At 36.1% G+C, this 21,350-nt stretch overlaps 1 protein-coding gene across 1 annotated transcript in view; it reads right to left on the bottom strand.

The window, feature by feature from the left end:
- Positions 1–11,626: 11,626 nt before the first annotated feature.
- Positions 11,627–21,350, bottom strand: part of LOC123668980 (homeobox protein araucan-like) — a 128,324-nt gene continuing 118,600 nt past the window's right edge. The window contains exons 4-5 of the mRNA XM_045602664.1: positions 17,186–17,493; positions 11,627–12,216 (exon numbers count right to left, since the gene is read on the bottom strand). Of these exons, the coding sequence (XP_045458620.1) occupies positions 11,627–12,216; positions 17,186–17,493 (898 nt within the window). The remainder of the gene's footprint in view (positions 12,217–17,185; positions 17,494–21,350) is intronic.

Raw genomic sequence — 21,350 nt, 5'->3', positions numbered from 1 at the left:
TTTAAAATCAGAATAAATAGTTACGTGGATTAGATATTTAACTTTGTTTGTGCTCACATGTGTTGGTAATGGCCTCGCTTAGCATGTTAACTAACCTTTTTCTATGTTATGGTTATTCATTAGAACTATTTGTAATTAGTACGATACACAATATTTACTTTTGTTGATATCTTCATTTAATTTATGTTTGAAACTTTACTTTGATGTTATATAGAAAAGAGGTTTTTGTTCATTATAATACATAAATAGGCTTATTAGATTAGCTTCATTAGGTAATCTTAACAATTAATAGATGTTAAAAATTAAAAAATAGTACGCCAAAATTCTTTAGTACATAGCAGTACCTATAATATACTCTGTCGGCTTGCTAAACCTCTACTTGTGGATTTAGACCACTTACAAAATAAAGGGCTGGAGCTTAGGGTTTAATCCACGACGCCGCTCCACTGCGGGTTGTCGGGCAACTAATATGATAAATATGGAAATGCGGATAAAACCCTAAATCACCTATAGTACTATAAAGAGACAAGTGGGTACTTGCTGTACCTTCTAAGCATTTTCATCTTTTTTGTCGCACTACCTTCAAAATTGTACATATAACTACCACTATCAAAATTGTACATATTAACAATTCTCTACTTAAAAACTAAATATTTACAGAGAGTTGAGTCATGTGTTATATTTTATATCATTTATATTTTATCAGATGTCATAATAAAAAGCATGCCGGTCTTCCCCAATCCTCATCCAGCCTCCACCGCCAATCTTACGTAGATCGTCGGTCCAACAGGCCGGAAGACGTCTCACACTGCGTTTAGCAACAAGCGGTATCCACTTCAGGACACGTCTGTTCCAGCGGCCATTTTTTTTAAATTGTATTTTCATAAAGCACGTTAAATATGGTGCACTGTTTAACTTTACCGTTCCCGTGGGATAGCAAAATGTCGTTCCAGGCTCAACAGTTTAGGCGACACTTCTATGAATGGAAAAGATCACACGATTTCAACTAAGATTAGTGAAAAAATCGCGAAAATCCCTCAAAAAATTGACACAGGTACGGATTTTTGAAATTTGAGCTCCTACTATACATCCATCATCATTACAGCCTATACAGTCCACTGCTGGACATAGGCCTCCACAAGTTTACGTCAAAAATAACGTGAACTCATGTGTTTTGCCCATAGTCACCACGCTGGGCAGGCGGGTTGGTGACCGCAGTACTGGCTTTGTCGCACCAAAGACGCTGCTGCCCGTCTTCGACCTGTGTATTTCAAAGCCAGCAGTTGGATGGTTATCCCGCCATCGGTCGGCTTCTTAAGTTCCAAGATGGTTGTGGAACCTTGTTCCATCCATACTAAATGTAAAAGTAATTTTTTTGTTTGTTCTGCTTTCACAGCGCAATGGCTTGACCGAACTCCATGAAATTTAGCACGCACGTAGCCTAACGGCCCCGAATGGACATAGGCTCATCCCGGAAAAAATACGTACTTCGCGTTGGTAAGTAAAATCCTAGGTCCTAGGCTCAATAGTGACCTAGGCGACATTTCTATGAACGAAAAGCCCATTTAAATACTAGTATTTACCATTAATAATCAACTCACACTCATCTACCGCAACTAGACTTGAACACTGCATGTGTCTAGAAACATACAAACACAATAATCTCAGACAGCGAGAAACATTCATCATTACAGCCTATACAGTCCACTGCTGGACATAGGCCACCACAAGCTTACGCCAAAAATAACGTGAACTCATGTGTTTTGCCCATAGTCACCACGCTGGGCAGGCGGGTTGGTGACCGCAGTACTGGCTTTGTCGCACCGAAGACGCTGCTGCCCGTCTTCGGCCTGTGTATTTAAAAACCTGCAGTTGGATGGTTATCCCGCCACCGGTCGGCTTTTTAAGTTCCAAGGTGGTAGTGGAACTGTGTTATCCCTTAGTCGCCTCTTACAACACCCACGGGAAGAGAGGGGGTGGCTATATTCTTTAGTACCGTAGCCACATAGTAGTAACATTTGTATGGTCCAAATAAATAGTTTTTTTTAATGTATTGGAATCCAATTCCCACCTGCTAGCGTAACATTCTAGATATTCACTGAATTAAACGTATCTAAATTACTAAGTATTTGTGAACGATAACTAAACATCATTCATACAAAACTCATTTATAATATTATTAGGACGTGCTAAGAGACACATGAATGATAAATACGTCGATCCTATGTTATCTCCCTTGTATGAGGAATCTGATGTTATCAAAAAATACGGGGCTTAAATGCTTGGGCAGTAATATTTCACGCCCATCAAAACGAAGTAGCGAGGTTGAAAGATGTTTAGTATTTTTTTAAATCTTTATTGAGGAAGTTAAGTCTGATTAAGCCGGTTAAAGAATTATTTAAACAAACGATATTTCGACATTCATTTTTGTGGTTTGAGAGTATGAATCATATTTGTCCAATATAAGTGGGCTTGTCTTATTGTTAGATTGATATGTTAAGGTCGTTGTGTATTATTAATTACTTTACAGTGGATTTTGGTCTTAAGTTCACACACTCACACTTCAGCCTATCGCAGTCCACTGTTGGACATAGGCCTACCCAAGTTCGCGCCAGACATCCTTTTTTTTGACAATCTTCATCCAGCCTACACCGGCAATCTTACGTAGATCGTCGGTCTAGCGGATCGGAGAAAGTTCACTCCACTTCAGTACACGTCTACTCCAATGGCCATCGGTTTTGCGCCAAAGACGACCAGCCCACTACTATTTCAACTTGCTAATTCTGTGAGCTATATCGGTTACTTTCGTTCTCTCGCGGACAGTCTCATTTCTAATCCCATGTTCTCAAGTATCTATATAAAAATAATATCTAAGAGATTTGTATTATAAATGTCAGATCGACATATCGTAAATATACAAAGATTAAGGAACTCTAAAGAAAAAAATGTCCACAATGTCCACATTAATTAAGCTGATTTAAAAAAAATTTACAAGTTTTATAATCTTATATTAGTAATAGGACCATATTGTTAAGATATTTATTGGTACTTATCTCTTAAAAATTAAAAGACACACTTCCCTGGAAGTGTCGATATATTTTCGTAATTTAAATACATGTTGAAATGTCGTTTAATCAATTTTATTAACAAGCTCTAGACTATGTTTTCATTTTGTCTGTGACCTCCCTCTTGTTTGTACCTCGATATAGACTAATATATGTATCTTCCAAATGTGAACCGTTTTAACAACAATATTAAAGGTATGACCGTTTAACGATGAACGAAAACAGCTGCTTGCTTTATTCTTATTATTTCATTTATTATATAAAAATAAAATCGAAAACATAATTTTTGTAACCACAAATCCACAATTTATTTACACAAATATGGCAATCAAACGATATAACAATTAATTCAAAACAATTAGTAATTAACACGTGTTTTATTTCAAACAATCAATCAAATCGAAAACGGCATTAGTCAAACAATCTCAAAAGTCAAAATTTGAAGTATTTAGATCTAACACGAGCGCAGCCGCGGGCGACAACTAATAAATAATAATAAAAAATATATATATCCTAAGCCCATGCATATAAGAGCGTTTTACTCCGAGTTGATTTATTAGGCAAGGTGCAGCCTTAAAACCGGGATAGCTTTCGCATCAGAAATTTTTATCCCTGTCCTAAAACAATCGATGTTTGTACTCCGTCTGTTGTTTTATATATTTTGCTTATTTTTTAGGACAATCTTTAAAAATAACAAATATATTTAAATATATGTCAATAGCTACTTTATTTATTAATAATGTTATATGTATTTATGTATTTCAGAATCGAAAGCATTTCAGTAAGTATTTAGAGTGATATAAACAAAATCTTAAATTATATAATAATGTTTCTGTGTAGGTACATCCTATTGTACTAAAGAATTAGCATTTGATATAAAACATACATACCTCAATACACAATATCAAAAAAAAAAACATAAAAAGTACAATTAAAAATTACTACGTGTATGGAAACATCAGGTAAATTCGGGAGAATAAACTAGTATAGTTCGAAGTGTGAAAAACTAAGGGTTCTTGATAAATGGGGGAGTATGAATAACATTTGGCCGTCTTCAAAAATCTGGTCCTTGCGATTAGGCGCCTTCAGGGTGCAGGTGAACGCTCGCGTCATAAATCTTACTCAACTTATTGTAAAAATACTAAATCGTTTCTTTAAAAATTTACAAATTTTATTTCGTTGTCTGAAGCTAGTGTAGCGGCACGTGCGATTAAGCCGTCACATTAAAGTCTAATACGCTTATTCGTCTCTCATTTTTACCTATTATTGTCTTTGTCATGAGAAGTATAATTGGTTCAGTACTCTATGATACGACATTATTTCAAAACGGATAAATAAAATACAATCTAAAATTATTATTCTGACTTCTGACTGACTTCATAATTGTGTAATTACAAATACATATTACTTTTTTTACACAATTAAATATCTTAAAACAAGTTATCGCGGTAGTTATTTACGTATAACCATACGTAATCATAGTTTGATTTTTATATGTGTGCCAAAATCTTTATTAATCGACTTCAAAAAAAGGAGAAGGTTACTATACCTTCTATATGGGGATAACTCCGTCGTTTATGAACCGATTTCAATAATTCTTTTTTTTTTTGGAAAGGAGATATTTCTAGTTTGGTACCATGGTAAGGAAACCAGGATCTGATGATGGGATCCCAGAGAAATCGAAGGAAACTCTCGAAAATCCGCATAACTTTTTACTGGGTGTACCGATTTTAATGATTTTTAATTTAATCGAAAGCTGATGTTTATCGTGTGGTCACATGTAAATTTCATCGGGATTTGATTACAACTTTTTGAGTAATCTTTGACAATGCGTAGTTACTTGACTGATTTTTCGTCTACCTACTTTGTATTACTTTTCGATATACCTAATTGAAGTCGGTTTTTCTTCGTTTGCCTGCAAACACAATTATTTCGTAAGTTTTTAAATTTTGTTCATGATTCACTTATTTTAGTAATAACCTACCCACAGCCTTATTATACTGATATAATCTACACTATACTACCTCAATAAATACTATGACGTAACTCAATGCAACAACATTTTACTGAAAAGGAATAAGAAAAAAAATTATTTGAAACATTTTTTTATAATCGTTAATTTGTTTTAAAACATAGATAATCCTTTATATTGTAAAATAATATTGTAATTTAATTCACGACTTTAAGATAGTTTAATCAAAGTTATTCAATTTATTAATTTATTAAAATTATTAATTTATATTTATAATTTAATAATTTTAATATTCTCGATTAAATTTCTATGATATCTATACCACGAAAACATTCCTAAAAACACTGTAATTAGGTATAAACCGAGTTGAAATTGTACTCAGCGTTACAATAACACTGGTTTTAAAATAATTTATTATATCCCTGTACCTACTATACTCGTAAAATCAAATGTGCTTAACCGCATTTCAGGCCGTTTAAAACTTTAAATCCTTAACAGAACCACTTATTTTCTAAAACCATTAAGAATAACAAGAAACCTATTTAAAACTACAACTACACATGATATTCAAGTTCATTAATTGTAGTTATAACTAATAAAGACTGGGAGCGCAACAGCAAAGTTAGTACCAGTTGCGACATCTGGCGAGCCACGCCGGAAACTTGTAACAATGACAAACTAACTCCGCAGTTAAACTACTTGTACACGCGAAATAAATCAGATGGTGTGAAACTTTCGGAGATTCGACAATATTTAAAGATACGCCAGACAAAAATCCAGCAAGAGAAACTAACCGGTATACTACATAAGAACTAGATAAAGCTAATTAAGGTCGACATAAGGTAAACATTTTTATTAGTGCAATCATCCGCAAGACTCATTTCGACGACAATAAAGGTGAAATATAAAATATTCGAATCGACTGCGCCGTTTGATTGGTCTCGCAGATTATTAGCTGCTATTTGTGTTGTCAATGTTTATGACGATTTTATGAGTACTAGAGAATTTTATTACGCATTCGATGGCTATTTATGGATTTGATTAAGCATATCTATCATTCGTTCTGTTTGTTCGACTATCATAGTTTTATTACTTTCTAACGGTTATTATCTTATGATACTAGTTCTTACGTTCGTTCCTTTAATTACGGCTTGCTACATTCTTCCTCGAATACGCCTACTCGCATTTCATATATTTATATTTTTGTCTTTATACTTATGTTAGCATTTATAGCTATTAGCATTTATAGCTATAGCTAGTACAGTTCGAAAATTATCTTTATTTATACGTTGTGTTTTTTCTCGTCTCAATTTTTATCATTCTTGTGCTTATTAATAATAAGGTATTTTAATTAGGTTCTTTAGGAAGTTCATTGCTGTTATGTAACTAAATTTTATATATATTTTATTTACTTACCACATCTGTCCTGCTTCCCTCACATGGATCACGACAGTAAAATGAAGTCTTTCAATTTATTCATATCTTCTTCGTCCAGTTTGTACTTAGTAAAATTAAATATATAAATATTCCCATCCTGTATCATATTTAACTCAAAATACTTAAAATATCTATCTTAAAATATTTAACTCAAAATACTCAAAATACTTAATATATCTATTAAGGGTCAAAATGATAGTAATTAATATCTTTGTCTATTTTAATAAACTTATATTTATAAATAAATAAATAAATATCTACAACATACATACACGGTCATCTCTCTATCATCCATCATCTGTTCCTAAAATAAGCAACTTAATGCTTGTGTTATGGGTAGCAAGCGACTAGTATAGCTACATATTTTTTTTCGATAAACGTACATATAAATAATACATATATCAAAAAATATACACATATGAACACTGAACTGAGGTAGGGCACAGCAGGAATTTCCTGCTCAAAATCTGGAGCAGCCCGACTGGGGTAGTACCTCGACCTTACAGAAGATCACAGCTAAATAATACTGTTTTCAAGCAGTATTGTGTTCCTGTTGGTGAGTAAGGTAACCAGAGCTCCTAGGGAGGATTGGTATTGGGTCGGCAACGCGCTTGCAAATCCTCTGGTGTTGCTGGCGTCTATAATCTACGGTAATCTCTTACCATCAGGTGAGCCGTACGCTTGTTTGCCGACCTAATGATATTAAAAAAAAACATATCACACCCAGATTTGGGGTGGGAATCGAACCCACAAGCGCCGGAGCAGAAAGCAGGGTCACTACAAACTGCGCCAATGGGATAGTCAAAAAAATTTGTATTTTTTTCGCGTAAAAGCATATGGTTTATTGTACGGAAAGATTGGACCTTAACAATTTATCCCCAATATATATTTGATAAGATTTGGTATCAAAATTTATTGAAAGTAACTTCACCAATGACTGAATCTTAAAATTTCCAGGTATTTTGCATTTTGTTCTAAAATTATCGAAACATTTCAATTTACATTTGTCGAAAGATTTTCATCTGTCATAAGTATGATAATTATCAAATGAATTTAGATCAATATCATTGAAGTATTTATGCTAACAGGCGGCTCACTTTAGTTTCAAATTCGTTTATTTGACTGTTAACCTTATCGATACCACTTACAGCATTTGAACTGTCCTAACTCACCACAACCGCATTACCATTCCTTTATCCATTAAACGAGCCTTTATCCAATACACTACCATCTGTTAATTTAAATTTCCTTAATTAAACTAAATTAACTGAACCGAATTCGGGGTTTATTCGAAGCGCTCTTTAAAAAAAAGTGGTTCTTTTTATTAACTCTTGAGCATTGTTTAGGAGTTAAGAGGCAAGGGAGCAACCCTCCCGGACTTTTACTGACTCATTATCGACTTTTTTCTCATTTTGTTTGAACATTATTCAACATTGAAACTCCTTAAAATCTCTGCTTGCTTTCTTATCTTTGTTTTTAATCTTTATACTTAATAAAGGAAAGTAACTGAATTATACGAAATTGAATTTTGCTTTTAAAGTGATTTTAATAATGGCTTCAGATGCAATAGTACTTTTTATTTGTTTTATATTTTTTGTTAGGTATCTCGTGACTTCATATTGAATGTTTGTTTTAAATTAAATTTCATATGTTGATTTGTTATTATATTTAATGTTGGAAGTTTTTCTGCTGACTTGAAAGGTTGAAATGAAATAAAATAACTTGAAATAAAGATTTAATTACATTCGTTACATAATTTTACTTATAATAATAATTAATAGTTACATATTCTATAAATATCTATATAGAACATTTTATTATTAAGCGAATGTATTCGATTTTGGTCACATATAACGTTGTTTTGTATATATATATATTTTATGAATTCGTGTTGTTTTAAGCCTCGATGTTGAAATGGTGACCACGTAAAAATTTATTGCAGAGATCAGATATTGCTCAAATATTTATAATAAATATTGTAAGTAATGATAAACTTAGAACGTAAATAATTAACATCTGACTAATGCACCATTTGATATACAGTGTAGAAATAACGCTAGAGTAAATAATACATACGAAACTATTTGAAAAATTAACACATTTCATTTATTAAACAATAATGATAATTATAATAATAAAAATTATACACTTTAAGTGAATACAGAATATTACACTAACAAATGTGTCGATGTGAATAAATCAAGTGAATAAGGATATGAATCGTTTGAACACGAAATCCGAGAGAATCACTCGAACATGAATCGCTCGGGTCCGATACTTATCCTGTTAAAAGTGAAACAGCTATCTGTAATGGTACTTAAAATTACCCAAGTGACTTAACCGACGACAAATTATTTATTCACAATATAAATGATACCATTTATGTGATCGCGAACGATTTTTTTAAAATAAAATATATTCAGAATAAACCTATTTACAGATATTTCTAATAATACTTTTTAAACAATATTTATAAATCCGACGTAAGTAACGGCGGACGACGGGAAACAGTATCAATTACTTTGTACACTCGATGTGAAACTAAATAATATAGAAAATCTACAAGACTCCGCCTATTTACAATTACAATAACAATGAACAGACCGATCGACTATAATTGTATTTTAAAATTAATTTTAAATCATCAAGCGAACCGGGTGCGCGTCTAGTAGCTTCGAAATAAAAATTACTCTGTTATCAATAAAACAATTTACTTGGAAGAACTCAGGAAACATTTCACTCCCTAATATTAACGTTCATATGAACGAATAAAATTAAATTATAATGTACAATTCACTAAATCCAATGGCTAGTAATGTTTCATACAATTGCGCTCCTGTTATCTTATCATAAATAATTTGGATAACATTTTCACAATATTCTTATATCTATAAAAATACTGAGCAACGTTTTTTTTTTCAATACAATGATTTAATTACTAAGGACAACCGTTATCTAGATCACATGAAACTAAATTTTTTTAAGTACAAATCAACAAATCACTTTATACATTACAATAATCTGTGCATTTAAGTTTAGGAAAATTTTCAAAATAATTATTCTACAAGATATAACCGAATTTTATGAAATTAATTTATACATTCCAATCCGCTTCGTCTCTATAACATCTAAATCGCTTGCTTCGTTGATAGCGTAGGAAACACTGTGCCACTGTGATCGTTCCAACTGTCCCTAGCTGAGGGCGCAGCGACCCAGGTTTCACTCGGCTTACCTGCAACAATAAAAAAAATCTAAATTAAAATCCTCCAATCGATACAAATTTTCATAACGCTTCCGAACGGGATGAGAAACGAACAGAAAGGGACGTTAAAAAAGAATAGCGGTATTTAAATTACCAAAAAAGGAGGTCCGTCCAGATTCGATTCTATCGGAGTGTCGCCTGAGCCCTCCACCGCGTTCACACATAACGGCCGAAAAAAAAAAACGTCCCAAACCAATCGAGACGAGGTGACGAAACGTTCAGTCTCATTATCTGAGAATTTATTAACGAATCGCTCGGACCGGAAAACCAAAATGTGAAAGAAATAAAAATTTGACCTCGCCCGCGGTCATCTAAACTCTTGTACGGCGTCAATGAAAAAAGAAGTCGAACGGGTCGACCGGACCCGCGACTGAATGAAACGCGAAGGACCCGAGGATCGAAAGATAAGAGGGAAGATTAGGGCGTCGTGGTAAAAAAAAAATTAAAGCGGCTTTAATGTGGAGGTAGTGTTGTGAATGAAGAGAGCCCATTGAGCTCGCCCACGCACGACCGGCAACGTTATCTCGCTAAGGAGCTGCCGTGCGCCGAACAATACTCATTGTACATTCATAAATTAACGTTTTTTTGCCCTTAGAACAATTCCCGCTTTGTATTATTCAAATGAACTCTAGTGAATGGTATTAGACCTAGGAGTGACCGGATTACGACCGAATCGATGATTTATCATCTCATTTTTGATCGAAACATGAATTATGCATTGTAATCTTTAAAACCAAAGTACGATACGCCGGAACGAATTCGACTTTCCACGTTTGGGAGTAACGAGATATAAAATTGTAATAATTTAGTCATTTTATTAATATTACGATCGGAGGGCGGCGGAGGTTTGATTTGGTAGCAATATTACTTGGCTAAATAAAAACGACACAGGTATGCTATTTAAGTCAAAAACGAGAACTGCCGATTTCGGTGCATTCTTGTTGGCTCCTTTAAAAGAATGCCGCGATAAGGAGTTATTTTCGCGTCAAGGAATTCGCTGTGCAAAAAGGCGTGAAAACGAAAATAATACAAAAGATTATAGATGTGAATTTGTGAGTGTTCGGTTGAAACAGAATTCCTGGCGATGCCTCCGTGTGCGGCGGCGTCGACGGCGCGATTTATTGTAATGAGGCTAGGATTCTTCGGTGTGTTCTAAGAAATCCTTTGACGACTCTTAGAAAAATGTCACAAGACTCGTTTCAAGTTGCTTTCCACACGATAGAAATATATGCTCACGATATATATGACGTGGACAAGCTTGATGAGTTACATTATTTAGTGTTACGATCTATAATTGATGAACTATTAATTACTTCGAATGAAATAGCTTTGATGGAATTGATTTGAAAAGTTTCAAGATCGTCGGAGAAAAATTAAACTGATACGTCTCTAATAAAGACAAATTTCGAAAAGTATAATTTTCTTCGACGAGTTCTTAAAAGTAGAAACTGATGGATAGGGAGCTATGAGAGCCGATACAAATATTGCGCATCACGGAGACGTGTAATTTGGGTAGGTCAGCGGCGTTCGTAGGTGTGCGGTGACACTGACAAATGACACAAGATTGCAATCTCGCCGCCTCGCCGCCCTCCCCCTTCCGCCTCGACGCGCCTCCATTGTTTTCAATTACCGACATGACACTCAGCTCAAGCCTCTACTAAACCGCAACTCTGTTTATGGTCCTATCGATATCTTTACTACGATCGTCCATTTACGATTTCCCTCGTTTGCATATGAGCGTCGAGTTTAACTCGACAATTCGAATCAATCACCGAGTTTCGTTTTAATAGCCTATGTTCTCGATTAATAGCCTTTCCCTTTATGTAATACTTATCGACTATGATCGGACACTTAGATAGGAGATTTAAATTTTATTAGTGTAAAATATATTTACCTTTTGTAAAACGGTTTGAAGGCAGCCGAACCCTCGTTGTGGTGTTGATTGGGCTGGTGGTTGTTGGCGTGGGGGTTGTGGTAGGGATCACGCTGTGGTGATTGTTGGTGTCGCGGGAAGCAGTACCCAGAGCCTCCTCCGCTTCCAAGCGGGTTAGCCACACTGGGAACCTTCATGTTGGGAGGCGTCTGAGGTGGTGTGTCAGTTTGAACGTCAGGAAAGGCTGCTGGGTGCACGCAAGGATGCTGTCCTCCATACTGAGCACCAGGAAATCCACCGTATCGACCATAAGAACCGCTAGCTGGACTTGCCGCCGCTGTCGCAGGTAGGGCGAATCCATTAGAACCACCGTCAGAAGCAGCAGATCGTTCAGGCCCAGGGCCGTAGCCATGTTGGGGCCAGGGTTGTGCAGCAGGTGGCGGTGTTTTACAAGCCGCCGTGTCCGCTAGTGACCATATCTTCGGCTTGGATGCCGGTATCGGTACTCCACAGTCCGAAGTACCTCGCTTCGACTCTTCCTTTATTCCGTATCCGAGCAGCTGACTGTGCATCCCCTGCAGCAACTCGTCGCCCTTCCTTTCATCATCTGTAAAGATAATCGAAATCATATATAATAATCCGGCATCTAACAACATACCATTGTAAACAACATCGACATAAGACTTTTCGCAATAGCCGTTGCCGTAACGAACACAATGCCAATAAAGAGAGCTTAAATTGGCTATTACTCAAAATCGATATGTTTCGCATCATCCGACGTGACCGTTACACCGGGGACGTAAGTTTCCTCTCGTAAGATGCGGTATCTTTGGCTTCCCTATGGGTAAGTCGTGTGAAAATACGTTTGGCGTGCAGTGACCCATTCGTTAAGTGGTTATCCGATTAGCGAAGTGAAAATACCACTTTGGGGCGCGACTCCCCTGCCGCGGGCGATGCCCGATCCCTTTCGTATTTAAGCCGAGCATTTATTTCGCATTTCCCGACTCCCCCGCGGCACCGCAGTCGTCTCCGCGGAATGCGAACTTCGACCCGCACAATTAATGGTCAACCTCACTTCTCGTCCTTTCTGTATAGCCCATCGGATATTTTCGCATTTATTTTTCCGCCGTCGATGAAATAGCACGTAACGACTAAACATTAAAAATTCCGGCATTTTTATAACCGTAATGAAATTAAACCGAACGTTATCCTTGATTTAAAAAAATTGTGTTATTGTACAATTACATAAAAATGTTTATTCAGCAAAATTTTGTAAGGCTCTAAGTATTATCATAATACCATTTTCCGTTGTAAAGTGGCTTTTGGGGGCGCAGAGGGTTCGGGGAGCCTAATGAAATTCAGAGTAGTCGCGGGGGCGCGAGGCGCGACCGCTCGACTTCATTCGCTTTATTCCATTTAATGCTGACTGCTCCTAGCTTTTAAGAGGGGTTATCCGGCTTGCCCTTCACTAGGGATAAATAGGGATGCCACTGATACTCCGCGCAAAGATATTTATCCGGCAAATTGTTTTAATTTTCATTGTATTAATCTAATAAAGGCCCACAACGGCGGGAGATAAGCGGGAATTGGATGATTTCGTAATGTATTATTCGCGCAATACGTTCAATGTGTTCATTAAGTTAATTTCTATACAAATTGTTAGGGTGGTTTGTATACTTCGGAACTATCGATAGCAGTGACATTGTGTTATATAGGAACGATTAAGCACCGCATTCCAAAATCAAACTAACGGCTCATACATAAAACACTAAAAACTGAAAAAGATGCATGAAACTTAATTTTATTACTTATCATATTCGTTCGTACTCGTCCGACATTTGACAGCTTTTCGTGCGATTCGCTTAACAAAAATAAATTCAGTTTTGAAAGATTTGCTTTTTGCGCAGTCCGTATCAATTTCCATTATCCGTTCGAATCGATAGCGAGCAACCTGCCCATCAATTTCGAAACCATCCTCACCCCAGTATGCAAACCACGGCAGCGAGCGCGTCCGTGGAAACCGTAGTGTGCTGCGTTACTCGAAGCGGTTTTTCCCTTTAGTCACCGGGGGTGAGTGAGACGTAATAAAAACCCGTCGCAGAGAGGGACGCTGAGACCTCTGCACTCGACTGCAGCCACTGCAATTTATTGCTCCTCGAGCGACGTCACTAAGAGCACACTTGTTTGCAGAGCCTACACGATTTCCATTAACGCTGTCCGGATTAATATTTTGTTAGACATGCGTGCGCTCGCGACGAAACTTAACATTCATTGCTGGGGTCCGCTTTTATTCATGAGTGGCTTAGTACGGGATAGTTTCGATGTTTGTTTGCCGACGACATTCGGGGATCGCGTGTGAAAGCTTTTATATTGGCTTTGTTTGTTCCGACTTAAAATGATATATTACTTGTCGCGAACATTGACATTTCGCTAAAAGAATTGTTATGCGTGTCGGACGCTGCGTATTATGGTTTGTTTGGTTAGGCGATGGGAAACGCAATAATATTGTTGGATTAAGATTAGCCGGAACGGTTTTGTGTCGCGTTCGAGCCATTAGTCGAGATAATATGCTTTCTTTGTCGCGTAATGTTTTTACTAAACATACATTGACGTTGTTATAAATATTTTAAATATTAGTTCATAATAATATTCTTCTACTACAAGACTTAAAAGAGTTATTGATGTTTAAATACTAAAAAAAAATGTACTTTTATTCCATTTAATATTGTGACAAACAAAAAAGAACTTGAGCTGGGAATGTATAATATAACAAAAAATTGACAAATGAACATACATTGTATGAATATATGTTTTACGAGTAAATAATGTGTCAATTTATGTAATTGACATTTAAATTAAGTGCGTGTTAATTTTCATTTAAAAAAAATCTAATAAATTAAGTTGCCGATATTTTTGACACGATTGATTTATATACATTCATTACTTTTTTCCTATTCGTCTTAAACTTAATCATTTTCGAGCACATCACGACGATGTGAAATTTTAAACTGTCGACAATTTAACTCTAACTACTTATACAAATATTAAAAAGGGAAGGTAATATGTAGCATTACATTACTAGTTGATAAATTGCTTTACACCTTTTTTAAGATATTAGCCAAATTGCTCAACATTATTATTATTAAAAGGACAACACTACAAGAAATCTATGGATTTATTTTTTATTAATTAAATAGTCATCTTTTTAGACTGGCGCATTTAAATACCAACATAACTTCAAGTTTCAATTCTAGCGCTATCACACTCTAAATTGTTTTCCATTACAGCCTATATGTACATTATATAGCCTAGTACACGAATATCACATACACAATAATAAAAAGTAGGTACAAACCTTTTTGGAGGCGTAGTAATAAATGTCGTGTTATTTTAATAATATAAAGTACTGTTAACTTCGCGGGAGCATTATATGGAGTTTTTTTTTTACATTAGTGTAAGGAAGGCGTGGAAATCGCGGGTCACGTGCCGATACGCCACTGCAGGGCGCCCTTAACATTTTTTTTTTTCAATATTTCAAATATATTTTTTCTAGAAGAGATTTTATTGCGTACTAGCAAAATATCTCGATTTCCCTCCCCGAAAATACCGATTAGCTCATAGACATTTTAGAATTGAAGTAAACATATGTTAATAGGAATCTTCAACTACCTTCATATCAAGTTTTTACAAATGACTACGAAATTATATGGTTGAAGTTTCTTTTTTTTTAGCTCGAAAAAAAAGTGATACACATCACTGTATCCTTACAAAACTTTTATGTTGGTAACATTTAAAGGAACTATAAAAAAAAACATCGTTATTAGGTATGTATGTATATTCATTTTATTCATATTCTTATTTATAGCTTATAAAAAATTACTTTAACTGTATTTAAAAAAGATAGAAATAAATGTTGCGTTAAGTAGAAATGAATGTAAGAGATTAATCTGTTCGTTCTTAAAGTTTTAATTAATTCGATGATCGACAGTTATTTATTATTACTAATAATAATTTTTTTTTATCTATATTAGTTTTTTTTTATGTTGAAAAGTTAATTTCAAAAATATTTTACAGTTATAAAAGTGCTTAATGCTTGTGCGTGCTTGTGTGTGTGTGTGTGTGTGTGTTACACACACACATATGTATTCAGTCAGTAATATCATAGTCAGCGCATTATTCTATGAGCGTATCCAATGTAGAAAATTACTAAGCATCAATATATTTTCTATGACCGCAGACGCATTATTTAAGATTTTGAGAAGTCGGTAATGAATGTACGTAGCTTTGACGTTTGCTAAATCGTCAGTGGTATTTTAAATCGCTATTTTTAAATATTTATTTATTTATTTACTATCCATATAATAATATAATAAAAATTACATTTAATGATTGATTATTTGCGTGTATTTTAATAATATTTACATTAAAAATATAAATAATCAAAACGTCAAACACGATTAATTTGTTTCTGTGAATTTGATTTTTTAGGAATGTTTGAAATCAAAAGTTGATGATTTTGTCGAAAGAGAGTAACGCTATTAGTGGCTCTTCCAGTGAAAGAAATGTTAGCATTTCATCGGCTTCGACGCTCCTGTTATTATATGATATTTTATGGCCCCGAGCGGCGTTAGAGGCGGTGCGTGTACCGAGTGCTCTCGTGTCGAAGTGGTTTTCATTATACGACGTATGGCGATTGTTAGCCGTGACGAGGCGCACCCCCGATCCATTAACCCCGGGAATTTTTGAAAATCCGCACAGCGACAATTCCTTATTTATGCCGTTGACAACCGCAACTAAAAACCACTTCGCGCCGACCCCACGTCTGCGTTTAACTGCCGAACGCATTAAAAAATATTTTCATTCGACGTCAACTCGAAATCGTACATTGTTTCGAAGCGAATTATAAAAGCCTCGAACCGCCCGTACTTACGTTCGACCGGTGTCATAAAAGAAACGATCGACGCACCCGACAAATCCTTTGGCAAGAACATGAAGTAGGGCAGATCGTCAGACAAGCCGAATGCGACCTCCGTCGGCCTGTACCTACAACGGAAGAAGCGTTATATGAAATTTAAGCTCGGGCGCCGCCCACTTTACTACAAATAGGAAATCCGGCAGCGAGGAGCGGTTACGCACAGTTACACGCCTGAGACCGCCCCCCCTCCCGTCACACGCCCTCTCCCCACCCCCCGGCCTCCTCTTCGGGACCCGCACACCCTCCAGCCCTCGACCGGGTTATGCCAATTCACTCGACGATTTATACACCGACAAAATTAAAGCAATTTGAACGTTCAGCACTGTCTTGAACTGAACTTGAAATGACACGCATCAATAAAGTACATGGTTAATTTGACACAATTGATTCGCATTCGCAATCGCATATCAACGTTCAAACGGCACATATAAAATTCGCAGAGCGGTAGATACATAGTTAAATACACTAGCGGATTGGAAGCGTTGGAACCGAGTCAATAAAAGACGGTCAATTCGGGTCGTTTCGTCAGAGACGATCTTTAATCGAAACGATTTCGCGAATTGACTGTCGGATGTCGAGAAAGAGATCGAGCTCAACGAACCTTTGTTTGTTTTAATCTTGTCCTCTTGCTCCTTCTCCTCGTCGGAGAGCATCGTGTCATCGTCCTCGTCTGTCTTATTCTTCGGCTCCCACGTCATCTTGTTTTCCTTCTTGAGACGTCTGCGAGCGTTCGCGAACCACGTGGACACTTGTGTGAGAGTCATCTTCGTGATGATCGCCAACATAATTTTCTCGCCTTTAGTAGGGTATGGGTTCTTCTTGTGCTCGTTCAGCCACGCCTTCAGCGTCGCCGTCGACTCTCGAGTGGCATTCTTTCGTCTGGCTGCTAAATCGTACCCAGCACCATATCTGTTGACAAACACAACTTTATCCATATACTTAAAAATTAACGCTTCTGGCCTTTCATTAATTCGCAACGGACAGAACAAAAATACAATTTAAACGGGCCATATTTCCAAACTCATTTAGACATATTAAATTATTTAAAAGTAAACTATGGATTGACTAAACGAAAATAATGAACAGTTGAAATCTAAAAGCTTTTAAATCGTACCCAAAGGGGGTGAAACATGGTAGAGTTAATGTTAAAAACGTTTTCAGCGGTCGTGCATTCAACAAACATTTAGCGTTGATAAAAAATACATCGGAATGTTCGCAGCTTTCAATAAAAGGACTTTTCAATTCGTAACAGATAGGCGTTTTATTTCAGCAATAGATAACGTAATGGCAGCAAAAATAAAGCCCGGCTGCGGCGTTTCGACGTCGAGAGCAGTTTTTAAACCCACGTTGCCATTTGCATCCACATTCTGAACGTAATTGTGGCGAAACGTTTCATTCCCCCGGGCGGAGCGTACCTGACTTCGATTTTCTCGACATGACAAAGGCGCGGTCTAAAGGGCCCAATAAATAGGTTCCGCGCGTGAAAATAGTTAAAAAATGGTCCCAACAGGATCCGCAAACGCGCAAATTGATACCGTGAGCGGCGGCTGCAGGGTTTACTATCGGAAAACGTCGACAGCCGTTTCCGCACGTGATGCGAATAATATTTCCGACTGTGGAGCTATTTGTAGGTGTTGTGACGCTTTGATTTAACATTACGGTCGCTATATAAAATAGATAACAATAAATTCGCGCAGATAAATATTTAAGTGTAACTCAGAACGAAATAAACTACGCGAGATAATGATTTAAATATCTGTTAAGATGCACGTCGATTTTACCTCGTCGAGAGTTTAAGTGATACCGTCACTTTATCAAAATACAATTAAAAAACACCAGTTCGTCAGTCGAGGGCGGGATTTTGCTGCTCGATGCATCAGGGCGTTGCAGCGCAAGCGTGGGTAGAATATGGGCGTAAGTGCTCGATCGATAGGGACGCCATCTTGCGCGGACACCGGTTACAGGCAGGTTACGCGATCGAATTTCAAAAAAGTTACAATGGCCGATAATTTTACAATGTCCAAAGCTTAAATTTTCAAATTGAATGAAATATTTTTTTGATATAATTGCGTTTCATTTTAATTATTTTCAATAAGAAAATAAATTTTCACGCCAAAAAAATGAAACTAAATTCAAACCACTCTAAACTAAACGCTTAAACACAAAGCGTACGATCTTGACGAATATTCATTTATTGAGCCTCAGAAAAACACTTAACTAAAAGGGCATCAGAACGTATTAATGTATTTGACAAAGGCGTACCCACACAAAGCCGCTGAAACCAGACCGCTTTAGTTTTACACGAATAAGCTCTTCAGATATCTACAGCAGCGAAGACAGCGGTTAGAACATGAAATACAGCGCTTAACTCTGTACGGCCCGTTCAATGGATACGGTTATCAGCGCTTGAAGCGCTACGAGTGTACACTAAACCGTCTAATTAATATAGATTTCTCGCTTCCGTTTTGCTTGAAACGAAACGACGCAAGAGACGTTTTAATTTTGATATCGTGAAACAAAAGATTTTTCACGTGTCGTAAAGGATAAATCAGTGAGTTTGTCATGTTTTATTGTGGTCTGGGACGATTAAGATAAAATGTTGTTTTTAAAACGTACTTTAAAATAATTTTAAAAATATTTTAACAATATCGAATAAATAATAGGACGTTTGGAATGACTGTTGTGATAGAAACTTATTACTATTTATTTATTAACGTCCTATTGTTGCGTGATCTCTTTGAAACATAAATATTTAAATACTGAAAAATATATTCTAATATTATCGACTCTGGAAAGATCTCAAAATAATTACAATATTTATATTAGACTAAAAATCAACATTTTATTGGATACCGATATTTCTCGGTATTACAATAACTAAAATGTAAATTCACAATAAATAAAAACGCTCAAGGAATATGAAAAGACGGGTGATTTTGTATTTTGAAAAGAAAAACTTACCATAGCAACTTTTCTGTCACACGTTTGCACAGGTTTAATGAAAACATAAGGAAATACTTACGTATATACTTTAGGTATAAGAAACATCTAAGTCAATTAAATGGATATTATTATTATGATTTAATTAGAAATTGCTGTCGTTGATAAATATACCTACGTGGTAATTTTTTTTAATGTCTCGAATAATTTGACTGTCATCGCGGCCATTTTTTCTTGTTGAACTCATTTGGTTTTGGCATTTGAGTATTAAAAATTCGTAATTACTGTATAATATTATTTATTTTTATAACAAATTCTTTATTAGACCAAATTCATATTTTACCATTTCTTAACGTCTAGACGTCTGCTTAAATACTATTTTGGAATAAATTTTTAGACGAAAATGTAAGCGTAAAGTACTTTACAAATAAAAACAATTTTAAAAGTATTATATAACAAATAAATTTCATTTGATAATCTCCTTTTTGATGACAATATTTTTGACATAAATTTAAAAAATGCGATGTTAAATTTTAAATTTAGATAGATATATAATATAAATAGTAATAAAAGATAATTTACAATATAATTAATTGTACTTTGATTTTTAAGTTTCACGAATGTATCTAATATTCTGTGCCATAATGGCTGGGGAAAAGTCTATGAGAAAGTTTCAAAAAACTGGCATGACACGAGTATTGAGATGAATTATGATGTAAATGTAAGTAGGTACTTTTAATGACTAACTGTTTTTCGTTTTTGGACTATTTTGGTATAAGATCGTATCTTCAATTGATCCAAAGTTATATGTAGCTTTTTTACATGTATTTGAAAGAAATAGTAGTATTTATCTATGAAACATATTTACTTATTTATATCCATTTACGTTGAAATAAACGTTATCCTGTAAAAGTTCGAGTAAAACGAGCTGTGTTAGAGCAAAATTGAATAGAGAAGCATTTGAAACGGTTGCGGTCGGGCGGTCGGGCGGTCGGGGCGAGCGCTACATATTTGAGTGCGTTCAATCCTGTATCGAAGGCTTACGTGCCCCCGGGCTTGCGGCCCGCGTGCCCTCCCTCAACTATGTACCCATACATAAGTAATGTTACCCCCATCCCTCCCACCGCTCGCACGGATTAGAATTAGCAATCGTAACACCGAACGATTTACATCCACGCTTATTCGATCACTCGATTATTCCCGCCGGTGCATGAATTTGGAACTCGGGACCGATACTTCACCGCAACGATTAATAACAATTACGCACGAATTTAACTCACTACATTCGCTCCGTGTATTTATTGTCGCGATCGAGTCGACGCGACGCGGGAGTAAGTGACGCGTCGCGACGCGTCACTTACTCCCGCTAACTCCAAATTGCGCGGTATTTGTTAGACGGAAAAAAATGATCCCGAAAAAACGTCGCTTAGACGCGTCTCGTTAACGACCGTTCCTTATTTGGTTTATTTAAAATTTAACGGTCCAAATCGTTGGCTCACAAATAATTCCCTCGGCCGGGAGCCCCGAGCGATGTAATTTCCTGCTTATTTCGATCTCAATGGCGCGCTACAAGTGCTCCTCGTCTCTTTTCTCTAAATTTTTTTTACGGTTTCAGAGCTCGCTTGTTAAAAATAGCTAAGTAATTTTTCATTTCGGCGCGCGACGGCCGTGGCAGATTACAGGCCGTTTCAAATAATACGCTAACAATACTCGGCTGAAGACTGCGTTGCCGCCAACTTTTGTTAGTCGACGCTTTTCAGCGTACTCGTTCCTTGTCGCTCGGCGTACTAACTTATATCCGGCTATGTTCCGTGAGACACTTGAAG

Source organism: Melitaea cinxia, chromosome Z, assembly GCF_905220565.1.
Source record: "Melitaea cinxia chromosome Z, ilMelCinx1.1, whole genome shotgun sequence".
NCBI lineage: Eukaryota > Metazoa > Arthropoda > Insecta > Lepidoptera > Nymphalidae > Melitaea > Melitaea cinxia.
Note: the sequence above shows the minus strand (reverse complement) of the source record. Positions and strands in the feature narration are given on the sequence as shown.